The sequence below is a fragment of the Heterocephalus glaber genome, unplaced genomic scaffold, assembly GCF_053883595.1.
Source record: "Heterocephalus glaber isolate CG9 unplaced genomic scaffold, H.glaber_assembly_v1.0 deba00001687, whole genome shotgun sequence".
NCBI classification, from domain to species: Eukaryota; Metazoa; Chordata; class Mammalia; order Rodentia; family Bathyergidae; genus Heterocephalus; species Heterocephalus glaber.
This window is the reverse complement of record NW_028258412.1, coordinates 10,511,445-10,536,008: the sequence shown is the minus strand read 5'-3', so window position 1 is coordinate 10,536,008 and position 24,564 is coordinate 10,511,445. Positions and strand designations below refer to the sequence as shown.

The following is a 24,564-nucleotide window of genomic DNA, read 5'->3' as shown; positions in this document are numbered from 1 at the left end:
TTTGGTACCGGGGATTGAACTCTGGTCCTTGTGCTTGCGCAGCACGCGATGAAAACACTGAGCTAAATCCCCGGCCCCTAGCTTGGTTTTTTAAAAGAAACTAGAAACCTAAGATTTTTATGTGAAATTCCACAGTTTCTCCATGTGGCAACCAGTTGTTTTTTAAAATCATGGAGGGAGGCCTGGTCTGGGGATTTAGCTCAGTGGCTCCATGCCTGCCTCAAAAGCACAAGGTCTTGAGCTCAATGCCCAGTACCAAACAAACAAACAAACAAACCATGGAGGCCAGAAAAGAGGCCCTTGGTAGCATCTCTATAAGAGTCCCCAAATGCAACCTTGGATTCAGAAAATAAATGAAAGAATCAAGAACCAAAACAGCACACAGATGTGATTCCAAAATAGAGATTTATTTATTAAGGATCATTTAGTTTCTACATAAAAATCACCAATTGTTCCTCATTGAGTTTTTTATTAAACACACATCAAATCTTTTGGAGTTGCTTGGTTTGCACCAATACTTTAAAAAATATAAGCTCTTTTTAGCGTCAGAAAGGACCATTAAGGCAGCAAGGTGGCTTCTCAAGTCTCAGCAGCTGGAGGGTATATTTCTTCCTCCCCAGAAATCCGCTTGTTTCTTAGGTTGGAAGAATTGTCCCTGAAGAAAATAATTATGCAGAAGAATGCAGATACAGTCATCAATGGTCAATTGTTTGTGCCCAATAGATTGAAAAGAAATGGCCCTTTGGTCATCAGAGGCTTGCTGGTTGGTTTCAGCTATTAAAAAACAAAAAAAGACTGGCAAAAGGCAGATGGTTTCTAATGACAGCATTGTGAGGCTGGGCTGTGCAAACCACATTAGAACACACACCAGTTTGCTTTTTTTAAAGAATACCACAATAAGGATCCTGCAAAATTTTCAGTCAAATCTTTCACACTCCCTAAAATACCCAAAACATCATTCAGCCAGATCCTCAGAGGAACATGTGCTTCTCTGTGAAATGAGGTGTGTACCACTCCCCTAGGGCAGTACTCTTTGTGGGGGGGACCCCCCCAGGACTTCATTTATTAGAAATGTTAATTTTGCTTTTATGTTTTGTGGTGCCAGGGATTGAGCCCAGGGCCTCACCTATGCTAGACAAGCATTCTACCACTGAGCTAGATTCCCAATTCTTTTTAATTTTTTTTTTTTTTTGAGACAGGATCTCTCTAAGTTGCACCAAGCTGGGATCAAACTTATGATCCTCCTGTCTCAGCTTCCCATGTAGCTGGGATTGCAGGCATGCACCACCGAGCCAGGTTGGTTAATTGATTTTTATCACACTGAAATGAAGATGTACAGTCAGTCTGTGCTGTTGTGAAATTCAAAGATTCAAAAGAGGATCATTATTTATTGCTCCAATAGAATAAACTGAAAAAAAAAAAGACTGAAAAAATACCAAGGCTGTCCTTTGCAGCCCAGGATGGTCCGGGGGCTGTGAGCAGTGGGTGAACGAGACTTGGTTCACAGTGATCCAGGCTTGCTTGTTTCTGAGTGTAGCCCCACAAGGGAGCTGCCTACACCTTGTAGTTGAGCTCTGCATTCATCTTGGTGAACATCTCATAGATGACATCGATGGTGGCCGTGTAGTTGACCAAGAAGAGGCGGATCTTCTCCAGGCACTCCTCCTCCGTCACATTCTGCCCCTTGGAGAGTGCTTTCAGGAAGTCAGATTTGTAGGGGGCCGCGTAGAGCGCTGCCTTGAGATGGGCAAGAGGGGAGGCGGGCATGTCGTTAGCAGGCCAGACACCAGGCCAGCAAGGGGACAGGGAAGAAGCCCCCAGGGTCTTCCCCTGGGGGTGAGAAGGGAAAGAAAAAGGAAAGGAAGGTGTGTTATGCCTTCCACCCCAGGGGGGACCACAGGAAGGACACCAGCCTGGAGACAGGCAAGCCTGGGTGCCAACTCCTGTATGGAGCTCTTCTCTCCCTGATCAAGAAGCTCACTTTCCGGAGAAGGCTGCTAATTCATGGTGTGGGCTCTTTTGTGTGCTTAGAGGGTGATGCTTCCTTATATTTCAGGGCTTCCCTGACATCTGAAAAAAGTATAGAGATTCACAGAACTGTAGAGCCAGGCTACAGGTTTGACAGGATGGGGAAAATACAAATAGTGTTATCATTAATAATGAAAGTAGTAGTAGCTTTGATTTCCTGAATGTCTTTTTTTTTTTTTGGTACCGGGGATTGAACTCAGGACCTTGCGCTTGCGAGGCAGGTGGCAGTACCACTGAGCTAAATCTCCAGCCCTAATTTCCTGAATGTAAACTGCGTGCCAAGCACTTTATACAGATTGACTTGTTTTTCACAATGATCCTTGTAGGGTCATTTCATGTTTTACACCTATTTGAATGAGAAGACTAAGGGTCAGGAAGGTACAGTCCCAGCCCCCACCTCCTGACTTTTTCTTTGAGACAAGTTCCTGCTATGTTGCCCAGCCTGAGCTCAAACTCCTGGGCTCAAATGTTCCTTCCGCTTCAGCCTCGTGAGTACCTGGGACTATAGGCACATACCTCTGTGTGCAGCCAGTCCTTCCCCCTTTCACCAGTCTGAGCGGCACTATCTGTACACTGTGCAGCACAGTGAGAAGTGAGCTGCCTCATGGAGATCACAGCTCACGGCAGCTGCCAGGCCTGCAGAACACTGTTACTACTAAGAGGCGATTGCCAGGCCTTCACGGGGAATGTGCTGCAGGAAGAGCGGGGTCTCAAGGTGCTGCCCAGATGGGCCATGCCAGGGCAGATGGCCCAGAGGTGTTTCTGCCTGTGTTTCTGCCCTGTGTCCAGCTCTTCCTGCCTGGACCCAGCCCAGCTCCCAACCAGGCCTCCTGGTTCTCATGGCAGTGAGAATGCGCAGGCACAGTGGGCTGCAGTGGAAGGGCTGGCATAGCAGACCAGGTGAGCCCACACAGAGTGAGGTGGGGCAGCGAGAGACAGGTGCCAGGAGCATGCTGGGCATCTTGAAGGCCCTTGCACATCTCCTCAGTGGGCTTCTCAGCCTGGTGACCTAGAGACATTCAGCTAACTAGGCTGAAGCCCCATGTCCAGGAACTCTGGCCAATGTCATCCTAACTCAGGCCACAAGAGCCCTGCAGGCCATGGTCCTTTCAGCATGTGCCTCCATGGAGACAAAGCCTTTCCTCTCCTCCTTGCCTGAGGTGAGAATGTGGGCAGAATCCAAGGGGCCAAGGAGGACGACCCACCACCCACCTGTGAGCCCACAGGCTTTGCCCCAGATATTCTCTCTCCCTCTCTCTCTCCTTTGAAGATTAGAACTAGAGGTTGAACTCAGGGCCTTTGCATTGAGTTACATCCTTGGCTCTTCTTTTTTTTTTTCTTTCTTTTTGAGAGAAGGTCTCACTAAGTTGCCCAGACTGGGCTTGAACTTGTGATCCTCCTGCCTCGGCCTTCAGCCTCTGGCCAGGCCTTCCAGGGTGGGGCACTCAGAGGGCCCAGGGAGCATCTGCAGTAATGGCTAGCACGCCATGCCCCAGGGCTGGCCACATGCACACAGGGCCCTCAGTATACCAGTATCAGCCTTGCCCCCAAGGGACAGTGGGCCATTCCCAGACCCAGGGGCAAATACAGGCACCAAAGACACAGCTAAGAAGTAGGAGAGCCAGGTGTGGAGGTTCATGGCTGTAATCCCAGCACTTGGGAAGCTGAGACAGGAAGATCACCGCAAGTTTGAGGCCTACATGTTGTAGGTGACCTCCGAGTTCATCTTGGTGTATCACACAGCTGGTGCAAGCTACACAGTGAGACCCTGTCTCAGAAAACCAAAAACAGAAAAACAAAAAAAGAAAAAACTGCCAGAGCAGAGAATGGAATCTGCAAGCTTGTAGTCCTGGCCTGGGGACAGAATGGGGTTCCCTGGTCCCCTGGGGGTGGCTCACATGGAAGATCTTCTGCACAAGCCAGCCATGGTACTTCTTGAGGGCCATCTCATAGGCCTTGGTGGCATTGACGCGGATGAGGTTGGGGTGGTTCTCATCCCGCTCCCCATCACAGATGCTCTGGAGGAAGATCTGGATGAAGCGGAGGCCTCTGAGGACAGAGAGGAGATGGTACATTTGGACCCTGGTCCACAGCTGGCACCCCCCTGTTATGGCGGCCCTGCCGGCTGTGAGTGAAGTACCTACTGTGACTCGGAAGTACAACCCCACAAAAGGAAGCGGCTCTCCCTCAACTGATATCTTGGACTCCTGCTTATAAGGAATATGACCACTTGGCTCAAGTCCCTTCTTTCCACCAGAGCCGGTGCTGGACCCCTAACAATAGTCTCTGCTAGGCTTTAAGATCCTCGAGGGCAGGGACTGGCCTGCCTTGCTTTTTCTGTGGCCATGTAGCCTCTCACGGGCTGGCACATGGCAGGTGGCTGGAAGGGTGAAGCCACAGCGCTGGCCCACAGAGGGCTCACAGACCAGGGACACATTGGCACATGGGCAGCCTGGCGCAGGCTCCTCACTCCCACCCTGCTGTCCCCAGGTCTTTCTAAATCTGCTACATTGCCCCTCTGCCTGCCCCAAGTCATGTCTGCGATTCCAGGGGCCACTCCAAGAGCAAGGAGAAGGGTGTGGAGACAGCAGGGAGCCCAAATAAAAAATCCAATGGGTGCCAGCCCTGGGATTATCTGAGTGGGCTCAGGGCAGTGTCCCTGGCCCATAGGACATACTTGTGCCAATTAGACAAAACTCCTCAAGATGCTGTATCTCTAGCCAGGCATGGTGGCGCACGCCTGTAATCCCAGCACTAAGGAGGCTGAGGGAGGAGGATCACTACAAATTTGAGGCCAGCCTGGGATACGTGTTAAGTTCAAGACCATTCTGAACTACATAGTGAGACCCTGTCTCAAAAAACAAACAAACATAGGACTGGGGATGTAGCTCAGTGGCACCTCGCCTGCCTGCCAAGTGCAAGGTCCTGAGTTCCGTTCCTGGTACCAAAAAACAAACAAGCAAACAAAATGCTGTATTTCTGTCCATAAACTGCCATAACATACAAATCTACAAATATTTGTATAATATACAAATATACAATTTACATATATGAGCAGCCCCAAACAGGATACCCCTAATGCAGTTCACAATCTGTACAACTGTGCTTATGTGAACTGGCCCTCAGGAGACTTTTCCCAGCCATCGATTAGCACTGTACCAGAAGGGCATCTGAACCCCATGCTGGCAGTGGCAGGGACTGCTTCCCTCCGCTACAGCACAGGGGAACCTCCAGGCCCTACCCCCAAGCCCATCACCTTTTCAGCCACATTAGCGCCAGCGTGGCCCCCACTTTGGGCCACTCTGTCCCATACATTTCCTTCTCCACCTCCAGGATGTTCTGCAGGGTCCGGAACTTGGTTGGGTTGGTGTCGTACACGGCTTTAATTTTCTGAAATGTAGCACATGGGGTTGTCCCTTAGGAAAGGCTGCCCCATAGACAGCACCCCGAGTACCGGGGGAGGAGCAACCACAGGCACCTCCTCCTCCTTCTCGCCTGCCGCCTGCCGGGAGCAGCAGGGACTCGACTCATCCTAACAGGAATGGCCCCTGTTCACATGTGTCGAGTGCGTCCATGAGCCAGAGCAGACAAAGTGCTTTGTGGGCACTGCGTTATTACAGGATGCCCATGGGTACCCACATGTTGCTCTGTCGGTACTCAATCTACAGATAAGGACACTGAGGCTCAGAGAGGGGCAGTGATGTGGCCCAGGCCACACAGCTGTGCAGGTGAGTGTGGGTCCCAGCTCAGCTGACTTAAGAGTCCATGTCCTCCAACCACTGGCAACACTGCCATGGGCAGCAGGCACCTCAGATTTTGCTTTTAGGGATGAGTGAAATCTTGGATTCAAAGACTTCGGGATCCTCTTAGGATTCTAGGATGTCCAGGTTCAAAGGCCTCTGAAGGACCCAGGTGGTCCTGGGTATGAATCTCAGCTCTGCCACTTTCTTGCTGTGTGACCTTAAGTGAGTCCCTCAACTCCTCTGAGGTAGGGGGATTTTCTGAAATGAAGCCATGGGGATAATAACAGGACCAGCCTCCCGGGGCTGCTGGCAGGTAGAACTGAGACCCTCAGAGTAGGCCGGGAGCAGATCCTCACAGGAGAGCAGATGGCACAGGGAATCCCCAGAACTCAGGAATGAGAGTCAGGTCCACGACATCCATGGACTTTGGAGGGTTATTTTGTTCTGCAGTACGTACTGGTGATTAAACCAAGAACTTTGCACTCAGCTACATCCCCAGCCCTTTCTATTTTTCTTTTGAAACAGGGTCTCACTGCATTTGAGCTCAGCTCAAACTTGCTGTCTTCCTGCCTCAGCCTCCCTGAGTGCTGAGAGTACAGGTGTGCACCACCATGGCCTGCTGGAGTTTTGGGGCAGAAGTGAACAAAAGACAGCAGCAGGCCCTTCTCAGGGTCAACCCTTGAGACTCTGGTCCCACCCAGGCTGCATCTAGATGGCTTGACTATCTAGGAGGAGTAGCAGAACCTTGAGCCCTAGTTGCCTGAGCCCGGGGCCCAGCCTGTTTAGTGCATCTCCCTCCTCTTCCTCAGCTGAGAGTTTATGGCTGCCAGGCCAAGTACTTACCGTGATGTTGCCACTTATGTCTGCCTTGATGGGCATGAACACTGGGGACCCAAAGCAATCTGGGAACAGAATGAGAAGACAGAGTTGGATTCCTCACAAGGGTAATAGAACAACCATGGGCCACTGAGGACTGGGGACTTCAGGGGAGGAAAACTGGTGTGTTTAGGGGCAAGGAGAATGTTACAGGTATTAGGAAGGCTCTGTGGGCAAGCAAATTTGGGGAGTGGTGGGCTCCAGGTGAAACTGAGTTGTATTGCAGGACTTGTCAGAGCCCTTAAATGCAAGTGGAATATGTAGGAGACAAACCCTTTGTCCACACCTCACTTTCCCTGGAACAGCACTGTCTAACAGAACTTTCAACAAGGACAGAAATGTTCTATCTTTGGCTGTCCACTATGGCACCCACACGACCCCAGCTTTGCAGGGTAGATGACTGCCTTCAGCTTCCTGAGCCTCACATTCCCACCTAGCAAATGTGACAACAGAACCCATCTTGGAAGTGTGACGAGGACTACTTGAAATAGTCCAGTTCCCAGATGCCATCTGTTCATCTCTAGAATCTCAATGTCCTTCACCCGGAGCACTGTGCTTTCTGGCAGAATGGAACATGGGACACGAGGTAATACCTTCTGGTAGGTGAAACGTGGACCCAGACATGGCCTGGCCATGCTTGGAACTCTGGGCTCCATGTGAAACCTCTCCCTGTCCCCTCCTTCCTTTCCCCTTGGCAGGTCGTCATGAGGACCAAGGACATGGCACCAGATGAAGTGCCCTGCAGAGGGCTGGGGACAGTGGAGGGCACACTTGCATAGTACTTGGGTGGCCCTCACCCTGGGGCCTGCAGGGGACAGCTGCACTCCCCTCCCCTCCTCAGCATCCTTGCTGGGTCCAGAGAAGTGGGTTTGCTCAGGTGGACACAGAGCCCAGGGGGACAAGGACCCCAAGGTGGGTGGAGCCAGAAGCCAACCCGAAGGAGGGAAATGAGGGAAATGCTGCTACCTTGGAGGCCAGGGAGGGTCTCGGGCATGTGAGGAGTTCTGTAGGCCGGATTCCAGCCAGAGTGAGTAGCCACAGCTGGCCAACCATCTAGAACATGTTAACTACAGCTGTGAAAAAAGGTGCACGAAGTCAGCATTATATGCTTAAATCAAACACCCAGTGCATGGTGGAAAGAAGGCTCGCTAGGCATGCAGACAGATGGAGTCTGAACCATGGCCTGGCCACTGTTCAGCTGGGTGGGTTGCCTCACCTCTGCGTGCCTCAGTTTCCTCATGTATTCCATGGAGCAGCAGTAGGAATTATTTCATAAGGATGTCATAAGAATTAAAAATAGTGCACCAGATTGGGGGCATAAATCAGTGGTACAACATATGCTCAGTGCCCCCAGCACTGAGAAGCAGAGCCGCCCCTAACGCCGAGTAGGTGAGTAACATGGGCACCAGCAGCACAACCCCCGCCTCATGAGAAGACATGTAAACAAATCTCAAAACCAGACTTCCAGATCACCTAAACCATCCCCAAAGGGAGACGAGATGGAACAATCTGATACTCAACCACCTGGACTCCCTGAACTGGCAACAAAAGTGGATCTGGAAAAAATGAAATCAGAAATAATTTCTCAGATAACAGCAGAGATTGTGCCCATAGTACAAGACATGATTAATAAATCTAGAGCAGACACAGATTTAAAAAAATAGAGGAGCTGAGGAACATTATGGAATCCTAACATAGGAAACAAATGGAATCCATAAAACAGATGCAAACAAATTTCCAGGAGATTAAAAACTCCACTGAAAGTTTATGCAGCAGAATGAACCAATGTGAGGACAGAATTTCAGATATAGAAGATAAAACTGCCATTAGTGACCAGGAAAAGAAAAATTTCTTTAAAATAGTAAGGGAGGGGCCGGGGATTTAGCTCAGTGGTTCTGACGCCTGCCTTGCAAGTGCAAGGACCTGAGTTCGATCCCCGGTACCCCCCCAAAAAAAGAACATATGCTCAGTATGTACCAGGCCCTAGGTTTGATTTTCAACATCAGAAACCAAAAAGAAAGAAAAACAATGCATCAGACACACTTAGCAGAACGCCCCGTGTGTGCTGAATGCTCAATAAATGGACTTCAATCATTTGTTTGACTTCATATCATTTCCAGGGTCAGGTTCCATGGTCCAGCAAATGCCCCATGGGCCTCTGCTGCCTGGGAATCATCCTCAACCTGTGGCCCCTGCCACCCCACTCCCATGTCCCTCCTCCCCGGAGGTGGGCTTCTGGCATAGTCCTCTGGCTGAGCTCCAGGCCAGCTCCTCTCAGCTAACAGCCGGTGGGGCAAGTCCCCAAGGGCCGTGCCTGAACCTTCTTTCCCGTGACCACTTTGGAAGTGGCTCCGAGGTACTGGGGGTGGGGGGGTGCAGGCCACCTGCCCTACCTAACCCTGGGTGTTCTGCCTCCCAGCAGACCTGCAGAGATCAGGGGAGTTACTGCCCGAGCCAACCTTAGCCTTGCCTGATGCGTGTTTAACCTCCTGGGCGGGCAGCCCTGTCATCTGTGAGCCCGCATGATTGCTGTTAGTGCTGCAGGCTGATCTTCAGATAAGGAAGGCAGGGGACCAGGGGTTGCTGACAGACCCTCGACAGCCATGGGAGTACTATCAGCTATTCTGCAAAACTCGGGTCGTTCAATATACTTTCTTTTTTCCTCCCAGTATTATGGATTTAGCCCAGAGGTGCTCTAGCACTGAGCTAACCCCCAGCCCTTTTTAATTTTTGAGGCAGGATCTGGCTAAGTTGCCCAGGTTGGCCTTGAGCTTGCACTCCTCCTGTCTCAGCTTCCCGAGGAGCCGGGATACGGGCCTGTGCCACCAAGCCTGGCTTTGATGTGTATTTGAGAGATGCAGACAGAAATGCTCCTGGGTTTCCTTGCTACTCAACTCGGTCCTGGTGGCAGGGAGAAAGACTTTCTGTTTCTGTTTCTCCTGACTGGTGTGCTCCGAGGGTCACCAGGCTGCCTCGGGCAGCAGTCATCAGGCCCCAACAGCCACCTTATTGTGTGCTGTGGCCAATGTGCAGGGTGACGGCTTTTGCTCAACTTCGGGGGAAGAATGTGCTGGTGGAGGACACCGCTGAGGCTGGGGCCCTGCAAAAGCACAGAATGAGGACCCAGACCCTAGAATCACTTTCCCGTCACACCCAGAGGGTGTGTACCCGACAAGGGTGGTGGCCTGGAGCTCCTGGAAGGGGGCTGTTCATAATTGGTGGAGGGGTGCCCTAGAGCTCTAGAGCCAGATGGCCCTGGGTTCAAATCTTGGCTTTGGTGTGACTTTGGCATGACTTTGGCAAGTGACTTAATGACTTAGGGTCAGGTTCTCACTTCCTACAGCCCAGAGATGTTGTGCAAATGGAAGTGCTCCAGGCTCAGGCAGCCAAGGCCTGCTTCAGTATCACCCACTGAGAGGTCTGGGCCTGTTTGTTCTTAGAGCAGTCGGAGGACACCAAGTCCAGAGAAGCCAACTGCCTTGCCCAAGGCCACAGAATGAGAGCCAGGAACGCAGAACCAATCACAGAGCTAAGGCTGGTTCTACTACATCCTGGCCTTTCTTTCTAGAACGTTCCCATATGTTCCTGTGAATTCAAGAAAAATGAGAGAACTCTGACAGGAAAACCAGAGGATGATTTTAATTCCCCAGTTCAAGTTTAACTTAAACTCGCCCCGTTCCCAGAGCGTGACAAGTTTCTAGCAGGTTATCCAGCCCTACCTTTCCTTCAGTTCACAGCCTGCTCCCAAAATTGCCTTTCTTGTTTTACCAGTTTTGCAGTTACCCTAAACTTGTTTTGTCTTAACTGCTACCAGCAAACAGGCTACTCAATATGCCAACCAGAACCTGTCTGCCTAGAGGGAGGGAGTGGGCTTGGGTGGCTTTCTAGTTCATCATTTACCTCCAGGGAGAAAGGAAGCTGCTTTTAGAAAAAGAAAAAAATCAGATACAATCCCACCATCTTCACAAAACCTTGCCCAGATTCTAAATATAGGAAAGTCTTGGTTATTTAAAATACCTGACAAATGCCCCCTTTGCTTGTGGAGAAAATTTGTTTTTAAGCATACTATTCAACAGAGAAGACATAAGGAAAAGAACAAATCTTGGTTATAAAAAATCACACTGGACCAGGGATTTAGCTCAGTGGTTCCACCGCCTGCCTCACAAATGCAAGGTTCCGAGTTTGATCCCCGGTACCAAAAAAACAAGAAAAATCAGAAACTTCCTACATGTGAGAGGCGGAAAATCCTACCATCAAAGCCAAACAACAAATTGGGGTAAGGGAGTGTTATTGGTGTAAAAAATATGATAAAATGGTATTATCTCTAATATGTAAAGATTTCTTACAAAATCAATAAGAAAAAATAAAACAGCCCTATAAGACAATGGAACATTCACAGAAGAAATGAAAAGATGCTTAATTGCAATAATAGAAAGAAAATAACAGAAAAATGTTATCCATCTATCTACTAAATAATTTTATGAATGTACCAACTTTCTTTAGTTCAAACATTTTGGATGGAGTTCACCAAAATGTGACACAAATGTCCCTGCTTTCATACAACAAGCCTATTTTTCTTTTTTTTTTTTTTTGAACTCGGGACCTTGTGCTTGTGAGGGAGGTGTTGGAATCATCGAGCTAAGCCATTTTTAACTTTCTAAATAGGGCCATTATCGAAAATATGCATTATGGGGGCCAGGGATTTAGCTCAGTGGTTTCGCTGCCTGCTGTGCAAGCGCAAGAACCCGAGTTCAATCTCCGGTACCAAAAAAAAGAAAAAGCAAATATGAATTATGGTGCCATGTGTAGTGGCGTGCACCTGTAGTTTTAGTTACTTGGGAGGCTGAGGCAGGAGGATCAAAAGTTCAAGGCCGCCTTGGGCAACTTAGTGAATTCCCATGTCAAAAAAGGAAAAAGAAAAAGAATGTTCATCCTGCTGGTTGGTGGCTACTGTCAGGCTTGACCTTGTCGTGAAATGGTTAATGAATATGCTCTTTAATTCCAAGCTATAGTTTGACAAGATACAAAAAACCCACAGCAGGGCCAGGGATTTAGCTCAGTGGTTTCGCTGCCTGTTGCCCAAGCGCAAGGACCTGAGTTCGATCCCCGGTACCAAAAAAAACCCCACAACAAAACAGGCAGCCGATGTAGGTGTTGTCTCCGCTCCACAAAAGCCATGCTATCGGACAAAGAACACAGGATGGGATGTCCCTAACAGAGAAATAACAACTACAAAGTACAGCATCTTCTCAATGCCATGTCACCTGAAAATATCCATACATCTGCCTTGATTGCTGCATAGATCCAGACCACAAATATCTGCTCTGACCCCTATACGTGATAGACATGCCAGACATCTCTTCCAAAAGTTTACTGCCTTTTCTTTGTTCGGGGCTGGCGGCCTCCTGCTTGCTGTCAGTCCACCTCTACCCAGGTGAATCCGCCCCTCTTTGCTTTCACTAGCCTGCTCGAGCAGTCTCATTCCTCCACACCGTTTGTTACAGCTACTCCTTCCTACTGTCTACAGTGCTTTGCTAGATACATCAAAAGCAAATAGCCAACCATCCCAGAGCCACCTACAAAATAAAAAGAGACAAGTACCAAGCCAGGGATTCCTGCATGACTTCTGTGACAACTCTGGATGGACGGGGCCATATCAGGCTCCTGATTGGGTCTCATGCTTCAGTTCGCATGGGTGACCTTGCCCAGGAGTCCCTAAGCCATAGCAGCAGTCCCCATCAGCTACCCAGGATCAGAGTCATAACGTCTTTTTCAGGCCTCCAACACAGCTGGACAGCATTCATTGGCCCGCCACTCTGAGCAAGACCACGGCACAGCTGGGATGTAGCTCAGAGGTGCAGCAACTGCCCAGCACATGCAGCCCATGGATTCAACCCCTAGCACCACAAAGGAAGACCGAAGCACACATCTGGAAATTTCCAAGCTGCCCCACAGTGCTTTCATCCCTCATAACAGATGACGCTCCCCTTTCAGCAATGAGGTGGCTGAATTACCCTGGCTAGGCCACCCTCTCATTTCATCTCAGGCACATTTTCATTCAAGTACAACATGTGTGCTGTTTTTGAGATGTGCAGTTCTTTTTTGTTTGTTTGTTTGTTTTTGGTATCAGGGATTGAACTCGGGACCTTGCGCTTGCAAGGCAGGTGCCAGAACCACTGAGCTAAATCCTGGGCCCCTTAGATGTGCAGTTCACTTTCAATGAGAATGATTCAGGAAGGGAACATACCCAACCCAATCCAGAAGTATTTCTTTCCGTAAAGGAGGAGCAAGATGCTGTGTTGCAATGCTAGCAGCCTCAAGTGGGAAGTTCTATTTCACATTCAACTCTTTTTCATAGCTGGATAATAAAGTTCAGTTGTTAAACAAACAGGGCAGATTAACTTTTCAAGTCCTGGGTTACAAGGATCATAATGGGAGGCTCTCAGATTACACTGATGGAGATGAGTCATTTATCCATGGGGGTGGTTACTGCTCGGGTCACAGTAAGGTCTATTTTGAAGGTCAGGAACCAGAGGATGCCCCCATTCCTAAAACTGGCTCCTGCTCCACATTTTGCTACATTGCTTTAAAAAGTCACCCATTCACAGCTTCACAGTCAAGGTCAACAGAAAGCTCAGTCCCCACCTTCACCAGTGACCTCTCCTTTATCCTGTCTCACTTGGAACTGTTTTCAGTTTATTTACTATGCAATAGACAGTCAAGCTTTTGTACTCAGCTAGCTTTGGTTTAATGTGCTATTGCTTTGTCTTTCTGTTACACATACAGTTGTTTTGACTTATTTACAATATATGCTGTGCCCTTTTGATTTTTATTGTGTTTGGTTGGTTGAATAGATTTACGACAAGGTGATAGTTAAAACAATACCATGGAGACGGGGATTTAGCTCAGTGGTTCCGCCGCCTGGCTCCCAAGCTCAAGGACCCGAGTTCCATACCTGGTACCAAAGAAACCCAAAAAAACCACGATACCAATATTTGATCAATTTTCTTCTCAACTGTGTTATACCTGGACATTTTAGATGTTTATCAAAGGTCTTCTATGGGGAAGAAAGTAAATGTATGAAATAATAAATATGTGACATTTATAAGTAATGCTGAGGGCTGGGGATTTAGCTCAGTGGTTCCGCCACATGCCTCGCAAGTGTAAGGACTCAAGTTCGATCCCCGGTACCAAAAAAAAAAAAGTATATAAGTAATGTTGGCTCAGAACAAACTTTTGAAAACTTAGTTGACAAATTATTGGATCAACTGGAAAAAAAAGCATGACTTTTGAAATTTCTGAATGCCTTGGTTCTCAGTATTAGCATTCTTTTAAAAATTTCTTTTTTTTTTTTTTTGGTACCAGGGATCGAACTCGGGTCCTTGTGCTTGCGCAGCAGGCAGGGAAACCACTGAGCTAAATCCCCAGCCCAGTATTATGTAATTTTTTAGTGTAGGTAGATGGGAATGTCACTTGTATGTTATTGTACCGCTGACATGTATTTTTGTCTATTCTTTATTACCACAGTAGTTTCATGCTATGTATGTACCATAACCAACCTATTGCCTATGAGAAACATGTAAGATAATGTATTTACAGCCCCTGTTACAAGTTTATAATGTATTTTTCTATCTTGTTTTATATGTATGTTATATAACATTCAAAAAGAATTTTTTTGTGATTGAGAAAAGGATACAATATGCAAAATTCACAATTTTGATAAGTGAAAATTGCCAATCGTTTTTGCAGTACTTTATTATATTGGGTGTCTTGCCTTTTTGGGGCTTTTGGTTAGCTAATGAATGAATACATTAGACACTTTTGGGTTTTAGTTGGGATTTTACATAGCTTGCATTTTAGTGTATGTGCTGCCGAAGCGAGCACAATAGCTTGCATTTTAATTCTTTGGTTCTTTGCTGTTTCTATTAAACCACAGCATTATTTTAATAAATGTTATAATACCAACCTAAAAAAATAAGTCACCCATAATATACCAACCCTTTGTCCATAATTTCCCTGACAAAAAAAGCCTTGAACTAGAAATGCAGTTGGGAAAATTAGTTCTCTGACTTACTGTGTGGCCTGAGAGAAATCAGCTAACTTTCCAAGCCACAAGCTCCTCATTCGTAAAATGAAGCTAATAATGGTCCACTTCACAGGGCTACTGTGAGGTTTAAAAGAGATTGTATAAAGAGATTAGGGCTGGGCACTCTGGGAGACTGAGGCAGGAGGATCACGAGTTCAAGCCCAGGCTAGGCACCTCAATGACTTAGCGAGACCCTGTCTCAAAATAAAAAATAAAATATAGGCTGAGCCAATAGTTCAGTGTAAAGGCCCTTCGGTTCAATCCCCAGTCACAAAGTGCGGGGTGGGTGAGGGGTAGCTCAGTGGTGCCATGCCTGCCTCACAAGCACAAGGTCCTGAGTTTGATCCCCGGTACTGGAAAAAAACAACACACAAAACAAACAAAAAAAGCTGGGGGGGAGGTGTTAGTACAGTTCCTGGCACCTAGTAAGTGCTCAATCTCATGCCTGGCCTAAATGAGACCTTCACAAACAAACAGGCTGGTTTCAGCAAACAACAGGCTATTTCTCAGTAAGCAGGACAGATGGCCATAAGACACTCCCCGGTGCTGACAAGTCCAGTTATTGTATATACACCTCCACTGATTGCCCTTGGGCACTCAATCGTAAACGTTTCACCCCAGATTCCTTAGCCCTTTCAATACCTATATAAACCTAATTTCTTTCTCAGCTAGTTGCTGCTATCTATCTCTTGATGTCAGCCCATCCACCTACGGATGTAACAGACTCTGGTCTTCCCAGTTAGCTGCTAAAAATCTATCCTCAATTTTAGTCTCTGTTCACTGTAATAAACTTTTATTTTTCCTCACAAAAACCTGTCTCTGCATGAGTGGTTTCATGCACGTCATTTATAACACTCAATAGAAAGTTTTGTTATTTATGCCTATTATTATACATTAAATCATCATCTTTATATTTTGCAAAAGGCAAAGCTTATTTTTTTTTTTTTTTTATACCAGGGATCAAACTTGGGACCTTGTGCTTGCAAGGCAGACACCGGAACTACTGAGCTAAATCCCCAGCCTGAAAAGCTTATTCTTTAGAGAAGTCCAGAAAACAATGATACTAATGATTAAGTAAGGAGATACAGGACCTGAGCCTGGTGGTGCATGCTTATAATCCCAGAACTTGGAGGCTGAGGCAGGAGGATCACTGCGAATTTGAGGCCAGTCTGGGCTACATAATGAGTAAAGGCCAGCCTAGAATACACAGTGAGACCATGTCTAAAAACAAAAAAACAAAGGAGAGAGAAGATATGGCTCAGTGGTACAGCGCTTGCCCAGAATGTATAAGACTCTGGGTTTGATCCCTAGAATGGAGGAGAGAGGGCTGGGGATGTGGCTCTGGGGTTCCTACCCCAGCAAAAATAAATAAATAAAAAAAGAAATAAATAAGTAAGGAACTAGGAAGGAGAGAGATTGATGATTGAAATGGTAAATATTAGCAGAACTCTCCTAATCATAAAATAACGACTTCACATGGATTCCAGACCATTAAAAAGGGGTCTCGGAAGGGAGCAAATCAAGGGCCTAGAGCAACAGCAGTGCAGAACATGAACCATTCTGGAGCCCAGAGAAGTGTGAGTGAGCCCCACTGCCTGGCTGGCTGCCTGCCTACCCAGGTGGAAAGCTGAGGCTTCACAGGACCCTGGAGGGGGCTGATCCCTAGTAATGACTTTAAAAAGCTCAGATACAATTAACACTATGACAATAAAAAAGGAAGAAAAAAAAAAAAAAGACTGTGATACCAGTACCATTGTAAGAACGCAAAGAAAAGATTAGCATTCATTCACCCAGCTGGGTTTTAGGCTGAAACAATGAAACCTAAGACTAGAACCCATCATTTCCATCCTAATAAGCTCAGTGAAATGAGCTCACTGTCCTGCTGCACAGAACTTCCTATCGCTTCCCCTCCCCAACACGGGGGCAGGGGACAGGGCCACCTTCTAGCTTTGTCACTTGGTCAGATCCCTTCATCTCTCTGGACCTGTTTCCTCTCCCATAAAATGGCACCAATTCTTCCTTCTTAAGGTTCTCACAAGGATTAGAAATAAGTAACATCTGGTTCCGGATTGACCCTGGCAGTCACTCAAAGTGCAGGTTACCTAGCTAAGATCCAGCCACCCACTGTATTTCACAGAGCCTTTTGTCATGCATGCTTCCTGTTCCCTTTCAGTTCCACACTGGCTGGCCACCTACCCTGTGCCGGGCATGGGGCTGGACCCCAGGAGGTCCCAAGCTCTGTCCCTAAGGGAGTCACAGTGCAGCACCCACACCACAGAGCCAGCAAGTCATAGCGCACACTGGGCATTTCTCTCCTGCGTTTCCCTTCTGTGCTTTTCAGCAGCGGAGGCCAGATCTCAAGGCCTGACTTTTCTGAGTACAGAAGGACAATATCACCTCTTTCATCAGGGGCAGGGCAAGTGGACACAAACTGTCTATACTCTATGCTGGGATGAGTCTCAGATTGAAGCACCCACTGGCTGGCCTGGCACCCTGATAGTTGGTCACCCAGACTCAGGAGGTGGCTTCTTTTTTTGGTACCAGGGATGGAACTGAGGACCTTGCACTTTTGAAGCAGGTGTCATGCCCTGCCTGCACAAAGATGAGGTGATGTTAGGCATGGAGAGTCAATACTGTCGTGTGAGGTCAACTTCATCAACCCTCCCAGGGGGCTGTTTCCTGTTTTACATTGGGGCTGCAGACTCAAGAGAGGGAAGGACTTGCTCATGGACACACAGCTTTGGTCCCCTGCCCTTATCCCTGCCCACAGAACTGAAGTTCCGGCTGGCTCAGTGTGATATAAATGTCCGTGTTTCTTTCCACTCCTCCATCAGGGATGTTCAGAGCATGGATGTCAGAGAGAAAGAGTCAGATTCAAAGGGACTTCTCATCTTTGAGCCTCAAAAACAGCCAGCTTGACAGGAAACATAGTGGGGCTGTGGCAGCCTCTCCGCTTCCTCAAATTGTACTTAGGCCAGGTGACATCCCAAGTGGGTGTCACCCACAAGGTGCTCCTAACGGCTCATGACGCCTCACTATGTCACATCCTCCCACATGTACCTCCAACTCATGACAACTTCAAGATCGTACAAACCATGGCAGAAACTGTCTTTTTGGCTTCATTTCCCCACAAGACATGGTTTCTTCTTTCAAGTGTCCCTCTCAGGCACACAGGCTATGTCCCCTTCCTCTAGAATCCTGCTCTCAATAGACCCTCAACCAAAATAAGAACTCACCTGCTACACTGGGAGGGTGAGTAGTTTCTCATTTGTCTTTCTTGGGATTGTCTATACAAAGACAAAACTCAACATATATTTGTATTCCACTTAAAACAAACACAGCAGGGATGCGGCAGGTGGCCCCAGACCCCAGAAAATGCTTGCTACTGAGAGCTTCCTTACAGACCAAGAAGGGTCGGGAGGGCGCTTCCAGGCTGTCAGCCCAGGTCCTAATTAAAGGAAGCGGGACTGTTTGGGGCTCCCCACCCTAAGGGTGACTTCCACACCTCCCATTCTAATTTGCATACAAATAAGAGGGAGTTACCCAGCTTGGGCAGGTGAGGAAATACCCACCTCAAAGGAAACAGCCATAGCTAGTAAGCTCCCAGACCACTTATAATGTCACAAGTTCACAACAGTGCCAGCAGAGCTGCTGGACTTCCTCAGGGGCCAATCAGCCCGGCTCTCCGAGGGTTGTTCCCCCTCTACAGGAGTGGAAGCCTGGACAGTGGGCAGCACAGTGCTAGAGTGCAGCAAGAGGAGTCCAGAGGTCTGAGGTCTAGCCTGGCAAGTCTGCTTGTTCACTGGCTGTGCAACTCACAAATCACCTAACCTCTCTGACCTCAATGGCCTCAGTTTGGGGGGCGGGGGTTGGCTATAAAAAAAGAAGATAAACTTGTGCTTCTAGACTACCGAAGTGGAGCAACCAATGAATCAAAAGTGACAGAAAACCTCTTTCTGGGCTCACTCTAGGACGGTGTAATCAGTACCAGGCACCCATGAGGCCAGATTCTACTGACACCCACTTAACGGTACTGAGAGGCATGAATGAAAACATCAGCTCCAGAACTGGGATTTCAAGAACTGAAAGGTGGAAATCATTACCTTTAGCTCCTCTGTCTCTGGTTTCTTTCTAAAGAGTAATGGCAAATAGATGCCATCTCAAGCACCAACTCTAATTGACCTGGAATGGTTGTGTTAAGAAAGATGTCAAGGCTGCCAGGCATGGTGGTGCATGTCTGTAATCCTAGCACTCTGGGAGGCTGAGGCAGGAGGATCACAAGTTTTTGAGACAGGGTCTTGCTATGTAGTTCAGGCTGGCCTTGAACTCACAGTGATCTTCCTGCCTCCTTTGCTGGGATTACAGCAGTACCACACCCAGCTAGGATTGAAAGTTTGAGCCCAGCCTGAGCAATTTACAAGACCCTGACTGGAAATAAAAAACAAAAGAGGGCAGGGTTGTAGCTCTGTGCATAGAGATCCAACATCACAATTCAGTCTCCACTATCACAATAGAAAGAAAAGAGAGGAAGAAAGAAAAAAAGATACCAAGGCTGCATGTAGGCTCAAAAGGGAAAAGTATCATGATTGATTAATAATGTCTGCTGAGTACAGGCTTTGAAAGGGGTTATACATTTCAATTTTGTCATGTGCTTTAATTAAATCATCTATTTTAATTTGGAGAGAAAGGCAAAGCATTTTCAGCAAGAACTCAGAAGAACAGGAAGGAACCAAAAGCATTCAGCAAATATTTTAGCTTACCAAGTGCTAGGCATTGAAATAACTCAAAGTCACAGAATGTGACAGGTTCTGAGTCTAGGGGAGTTGGAAAAGACTTTCTGGGTGAGGTGACTGATAAGCTAATTCCTTAAGGAGGTATGGAACCCAGCCAGACAAAAGCAAGGGGTGGGCTGAGAGCAGAGTGATTCATCAGCAAAAAGACAGGGGCCAGGAAAGCTTCGGAGCCAGAGGCAAAGTGCCATTTGTGGGGCTGCTAGCCATTCAGAAAGCCAATAGCATAGACTTCAGGATAAGGTAATAGGGAGCCATTGAGGCCCCTAGGCAGGGAGTGACATGACTAAATGACATCTAAATCTCCCAACTGTTAATGCTCCAGGACAGCTGCATAATTGACCTAAAAAAATGAGAAAGCAGACTTCACAGAAGTCAGTCTTGCAAACTGATAAGTCAGGTAAGATCCAATTACTGGGTCAAGGGAGAGAAAAAAGATGGATAAAGGCCTGGCCTCTGAGTGGATGTAGTAAAACCTGTATAACTTTAGAGATTCAGGCTAGAGATATGAAGAAAGCGCAAGCCCTAGAGGAGGATACCTAAACCAGATGAGCAGGAGGCTGATCACAGCCCATGCCCACTGAGGCAGAAAGAATCAGCCTTTTCCAAGCCCAGCCAAGTCTGTCACAAACCACACCCTGCAAAGACTAAAGAAATGTGGCTGCTCCACCAGGTTAAAACCCTTCACACCCTGGGACTCTCCCTCTGACTTCTAAAAATGAGAAATATATAAAGAACTGGGCAAAGAAACATGCACAAAGATGTTTAGTGCGCGCATTGTTTCTCTGGTGTGAGAAACCGAAAGTGGAAATAAGGACTAAATGTGGAACAGATATTGGGAAATGGGAAGAAAATGTTCAAATGAGAAGGGGAACAAGGAGGCGGGAGGGAGAAAGAACAAGAAAAAAAGAAAATAGAAGGAAAAAATGGAAACAAAGCTTTTGTATATAAGGAGGAGAAGAGGGGTCGAAGGGAGGTGGGGGGAATGGGAAAAAAGAAGATACATCATGTACAGGTACAAATCCCTTATGATGAATGTTATCATTATGTATACCTAAAATGTATAAATAAATGTTTTGTTAAAAGGAAAAAAAAAGATGTTTGGCCCGGCATTTTTTACCAGAGTGAAAAAAAAGAAGCAACCTGAGTGTCTAACAGTAGGGGATAGCTTAAAAAATTATGACCACATCCAAACAATGTATTCTTCTTCATTATTAGCTTTTGCTCAATTTTCCTTCAATGAATAGATCTCCCTTGTAGAATTAAACACCTTTTAAAAAACACAGCTTTCAATCTTCTACTGAATTTATATTTCTAAAGCAATAGTTCTCAATGAAGTTGAATAGTTCTCAATGAATGATTTTGCCTCCCTGGAGATAGTTTTAGTTGTCACAACTTCAGGACAGGGTGTGCTACTGGCATCTAGTAGTCAGAGGCCTGGGATGCTGCTTAGCACCTTACAAAGCACAGGACAGCCCCTCACCACCACCAAGAATGACATGTCCCCTAATGTCGGCAGTGTCACTATGAAAAAACCCTGATCTGAAAGAAACTGTCACTGCAATGCCTCTCCAACTCCTTACGCCCATCACTCCTGACCAGCTTCACTGGAGAGATACACACAGCACCCAGACCATCCAGGTGACCAGACAGACGCTCCGCAAATCTATACAAAGCCCTTGCAATGGAGCTGACAGCAGATACCAATCAACCTCAGAGCCCTGGAGAAAAGCCAGGGTAGAAGAGCCTTCCTCCAACCAAAGTCTGAAACCCTCAGTTTCTTCCTGGAAGAGCAGAACAGCTCAAAGTGGATTATCACTTTCGTTTTTAAGGGTGCTAAGAAGTCTCCTCTTCTGGTGAGTAGTGAATAGCCCTGGTGGGCAGAACTGCCTAGGCAGTTAACGCCTTGAGGGCCAACCACACTGAGCCTTCTGACTAAATGGTGCTTCTGTCCATGGCTGTGACACCCACAGCACAGGACCTCAGCAGAAACAAGGGTCCTTAGAGGCCAGGAAAAGGGACTCCAGACTCCAGCTGTCACCTCTCCCTTTCCTCCCAAACTGCACAGACAATCGCATCCAACCAATATGCCCCCCAGTGCAGAACTGACATGTACCTCTGTTGAAGGTAAGGGGGAAAAAGGGCACAGAGCTTAACCTGGGGTCTTCCACCTTGACACTGCTGACATTTGGGGCCAGGTCATTCTTTGTGGTGGGGACACAGTCCTGTGAACTGTAGGGTGCTTAATGACACCACTGTCGGACCCTGGAGCATCCAGTAACCCCCACTGTGTTGACAAACAAAAATGTCTCCAAACATGGACAGATGTCCCCTCAGGGGCAAAACTGCCCCCAGTTGAGAGCCACTGGCTTAGACAGATTCTGAATCCCTGTCCAGGGCAAGCTGGCTCTGACTTGCAAATACTCATAGTACCAAAGTGGAAACAAACAACACAACACAACCTGGTTACAAAAATAATTCCTCAATGGTAAAGCAAGTTAGCACCCAAGCACCCACCTGGAGATGCAGTATTACCTCAAGCTGAGCTACTAAGAAAGTTTCATACATTCAACAGTATTGACTGAGCACCTGCTATGGGCCAGGCACCACTCCAGGCACTGGGGTCACAGAAGTGGATGTAAACGACAGAGACTTGCTCTCAGGTTGCTGACCCAGGTCTGAGACAAGCAAACCAGGCAAGGGCACTCACCCAGCATTGATTAATCATCTACTATGGGAAGGAACCAAAACTGCCTCCAGGAACTTACAGATAGAAAACCCCTCCCCCCAGCCCAGCTAGCATTGAGTTAGCACTTAGACCCCCTCCTTTACTCCCTCTGGCTAATGCGATCAGCATCCTCATTTCATGGATAGGGACGCTGAGACCCAAGAGTTGGAGAGGAAAACTGAGCAATAACTCAGCCTGGCCACAACCCCCTCAATGGGAACTACTGCCCTGAACAAGCCCTGATCATAAACTAGGGGCAGAGCAACTGACTGCCCTAGGTGCCAAATCTCTTCAGTCCAAGCCAGTCATAGGTTCTGCCTGTCTGTGGGCTTCAGCTGGACTCTGTCCCAGATGCCAGTATCTTCCTATAGGGCAGGGCAGGACACTGGGAGAGTCCCATGGCAAGAAGAAAGCAGAGGCTTGGGTTGCACTCTTTACTGTAGGGAAAGGCAAAGGGCAGAGGCAGATGGTATTGGCTTCAGTTTCCCATTTTCCATCAGGGCCTGGCCTGGTCTGGGGAAGGGGAGGGCAGAAAGAGAGTCTGAAACTGGCTTAGGGACCACCTTCCCAGAGCTCCCATGACCTCTTCAACATGACAAATGGGGAAGGGGTCATCCTCTTTTAGAGCCCAAAATGAGGAAGGGATTCATGCCAAGCACTTTGAGTATAACATCACCCCAAGGAACAGCTCCCCCCACCCTGACCCCTGTCCTACATGGAGGAAAAATTTTAGGTGACTTCCCATAGAAAAGGGCCCTAGACGTTTGCAATTCCATCTTCAAAATCCCCCTCCCTCCCTGCTCCACCCTCGGAGGTGGTGGTGAGGGACTTTGCTCCAGAATGTGGAAATGCTGAGAAAAAGGTTCACGAGTCCCAGGAGGGAGAGGCTGGAAGAGTGAAGAGAAAATTCATTCATTTTAAAGGCCCTTCCGTTGAGGGGATGAGAACCATTCAGATAGGGAGGAAAGATGGGGTGAGCAATGAAGAATTTGGGAAGAGAAGGGGCAGGACGTTTAGGAGGAAGGGTAGAGGCTTGGAACAGGTCTGGGGGAGATGCGAGAGTAAGTATGTTTGAGGGAGGTGGGCGATTGAGGGTGCCTGACGGAGTGGAGGATTGGGGTGCATCTAAGGCACAGGAAGGAATGTGAGGTGTCTGAGGGAGATGGAGGAGTTGGGAATGTCTGGCAAGAGACGGAAGCTAGAACATGTTTGGGAAGAGAGAATCTGGGAGTGGGCTGGGGTGGGGAGAATGTGGGGTGCGTGGAAGGGAAGGGGATCCGGGACGTAGGAAACAGTACTCGGGGTGTCTAGGGGAGGGATGTTTTGGGGAAGATCAGGGAACAGGCCACCTCCAACCCCCACCCCGGCTCACCGAAGAAGGGTGGCAGGTGGGACACCGCCTCCAAGAAGGGCCCGGTCTCGATCTGCTTGTCCGCAGGCAGTGGCTTCAGCAGGTGCTCCGCCAGCAGCGCCATTTCGGGGTCAAGGCCCGCGGTGATGCCCCAGCCCGCGCCGCGGGCGTCCACGCCACCCCCCGAATCGCTGCCGTCAGCGCTCGGCCTGTCACTGCCGCCCTCCGTAGGCTCCGGGGACGCCAGCGTCGCAACTTCCGCCAGCGCTGCGCCCTCGTAGCCGAGGGCTCAGCGCCGCCCGCCGGCCAAGCGCCTAAACTCCCGGGCTCGCGGCCCCGCCCCTCCCGCGTACACCCAATCCGCGCCCGCCGCCGCACCAGCCCGTCCAATCCGCCCCTGCCTCCTGCGGCTTTCGCGCGACCATTGGCTTGGGGGCGGGGCGATGTGGAAGCCCGCGGCTCTTGGGTCCCGGTCCGCCCAAGTGAGCCGCTCCCAGGTAAACTTTTCGCAGGCGTGACTCCTACCGCCTCCTGCTTGGCCCCGGAACCCAGCGGCCGGCTCCTGTCTTGTCCGCGCTCACAACCTACACAGCATCCACGTTATGCTCCTTGCCAGCCAGCGCTCCTCAGAACGTCCCGCTTCGCCCCAAACAGGGCCTGTCCTCCCACAGCCCCTAGTGACCTTGTTGGACAGGGCCCGGGTTATGGTTCTCCATAGCTGCAACCAGAGGAAACGCTCGAGTGCTTGATTCTTCACCTTCAGCAACCTCATAACTGTTGGACACTGCTCAGGTCGCAAGCTATCTCACCCACTGCCCAACTGGATTCCTGTTTCACCAAATCTGGGGTCCAGTCTGACCTCAACAGTCTGACGTTACTGGGTGGACCAAACCCAGTTTATAATCCAACTCAACCACCCACCTGACGTTGCTTGTTTCCCAAATCTAACATGAGGTCGACAG

At 48.4% G+C, this 24,564-nt stretch overlaps 1 protein-coding gene across 1 annotated transcript; it reads right to left on the bottom strand.

Annotated features, from left to right (window-relative positions):
* Positions 1–388: 388 nt before the first annotated feature.
* Positions 389–23,891, bottom strand: Gltp (glycolipid transfer protein). The gene is made up of 5 exons (XM_004843605.3): positions 23,624–23,891; positions 6,615–6,673; positions 5,285–5,418; positions 3,927–4,077; positions 389–1,737 (listed from the first exon to the last, which is right to left on the bottom strand). The coding sequence occupies exons 1-5, from the start codon at positions 23,724–23,726 to the stop codon at positions 1,555–1,557; spliced, it is 630 nt and encodes a 209-aa protein (XP_004843662.1). The 5' UTR covers positions 23,727–23,891; the 3' UTR covers positions 389–1,554.
* Positions 23,892–24,564: the final 673 nt, after the last annotated feature.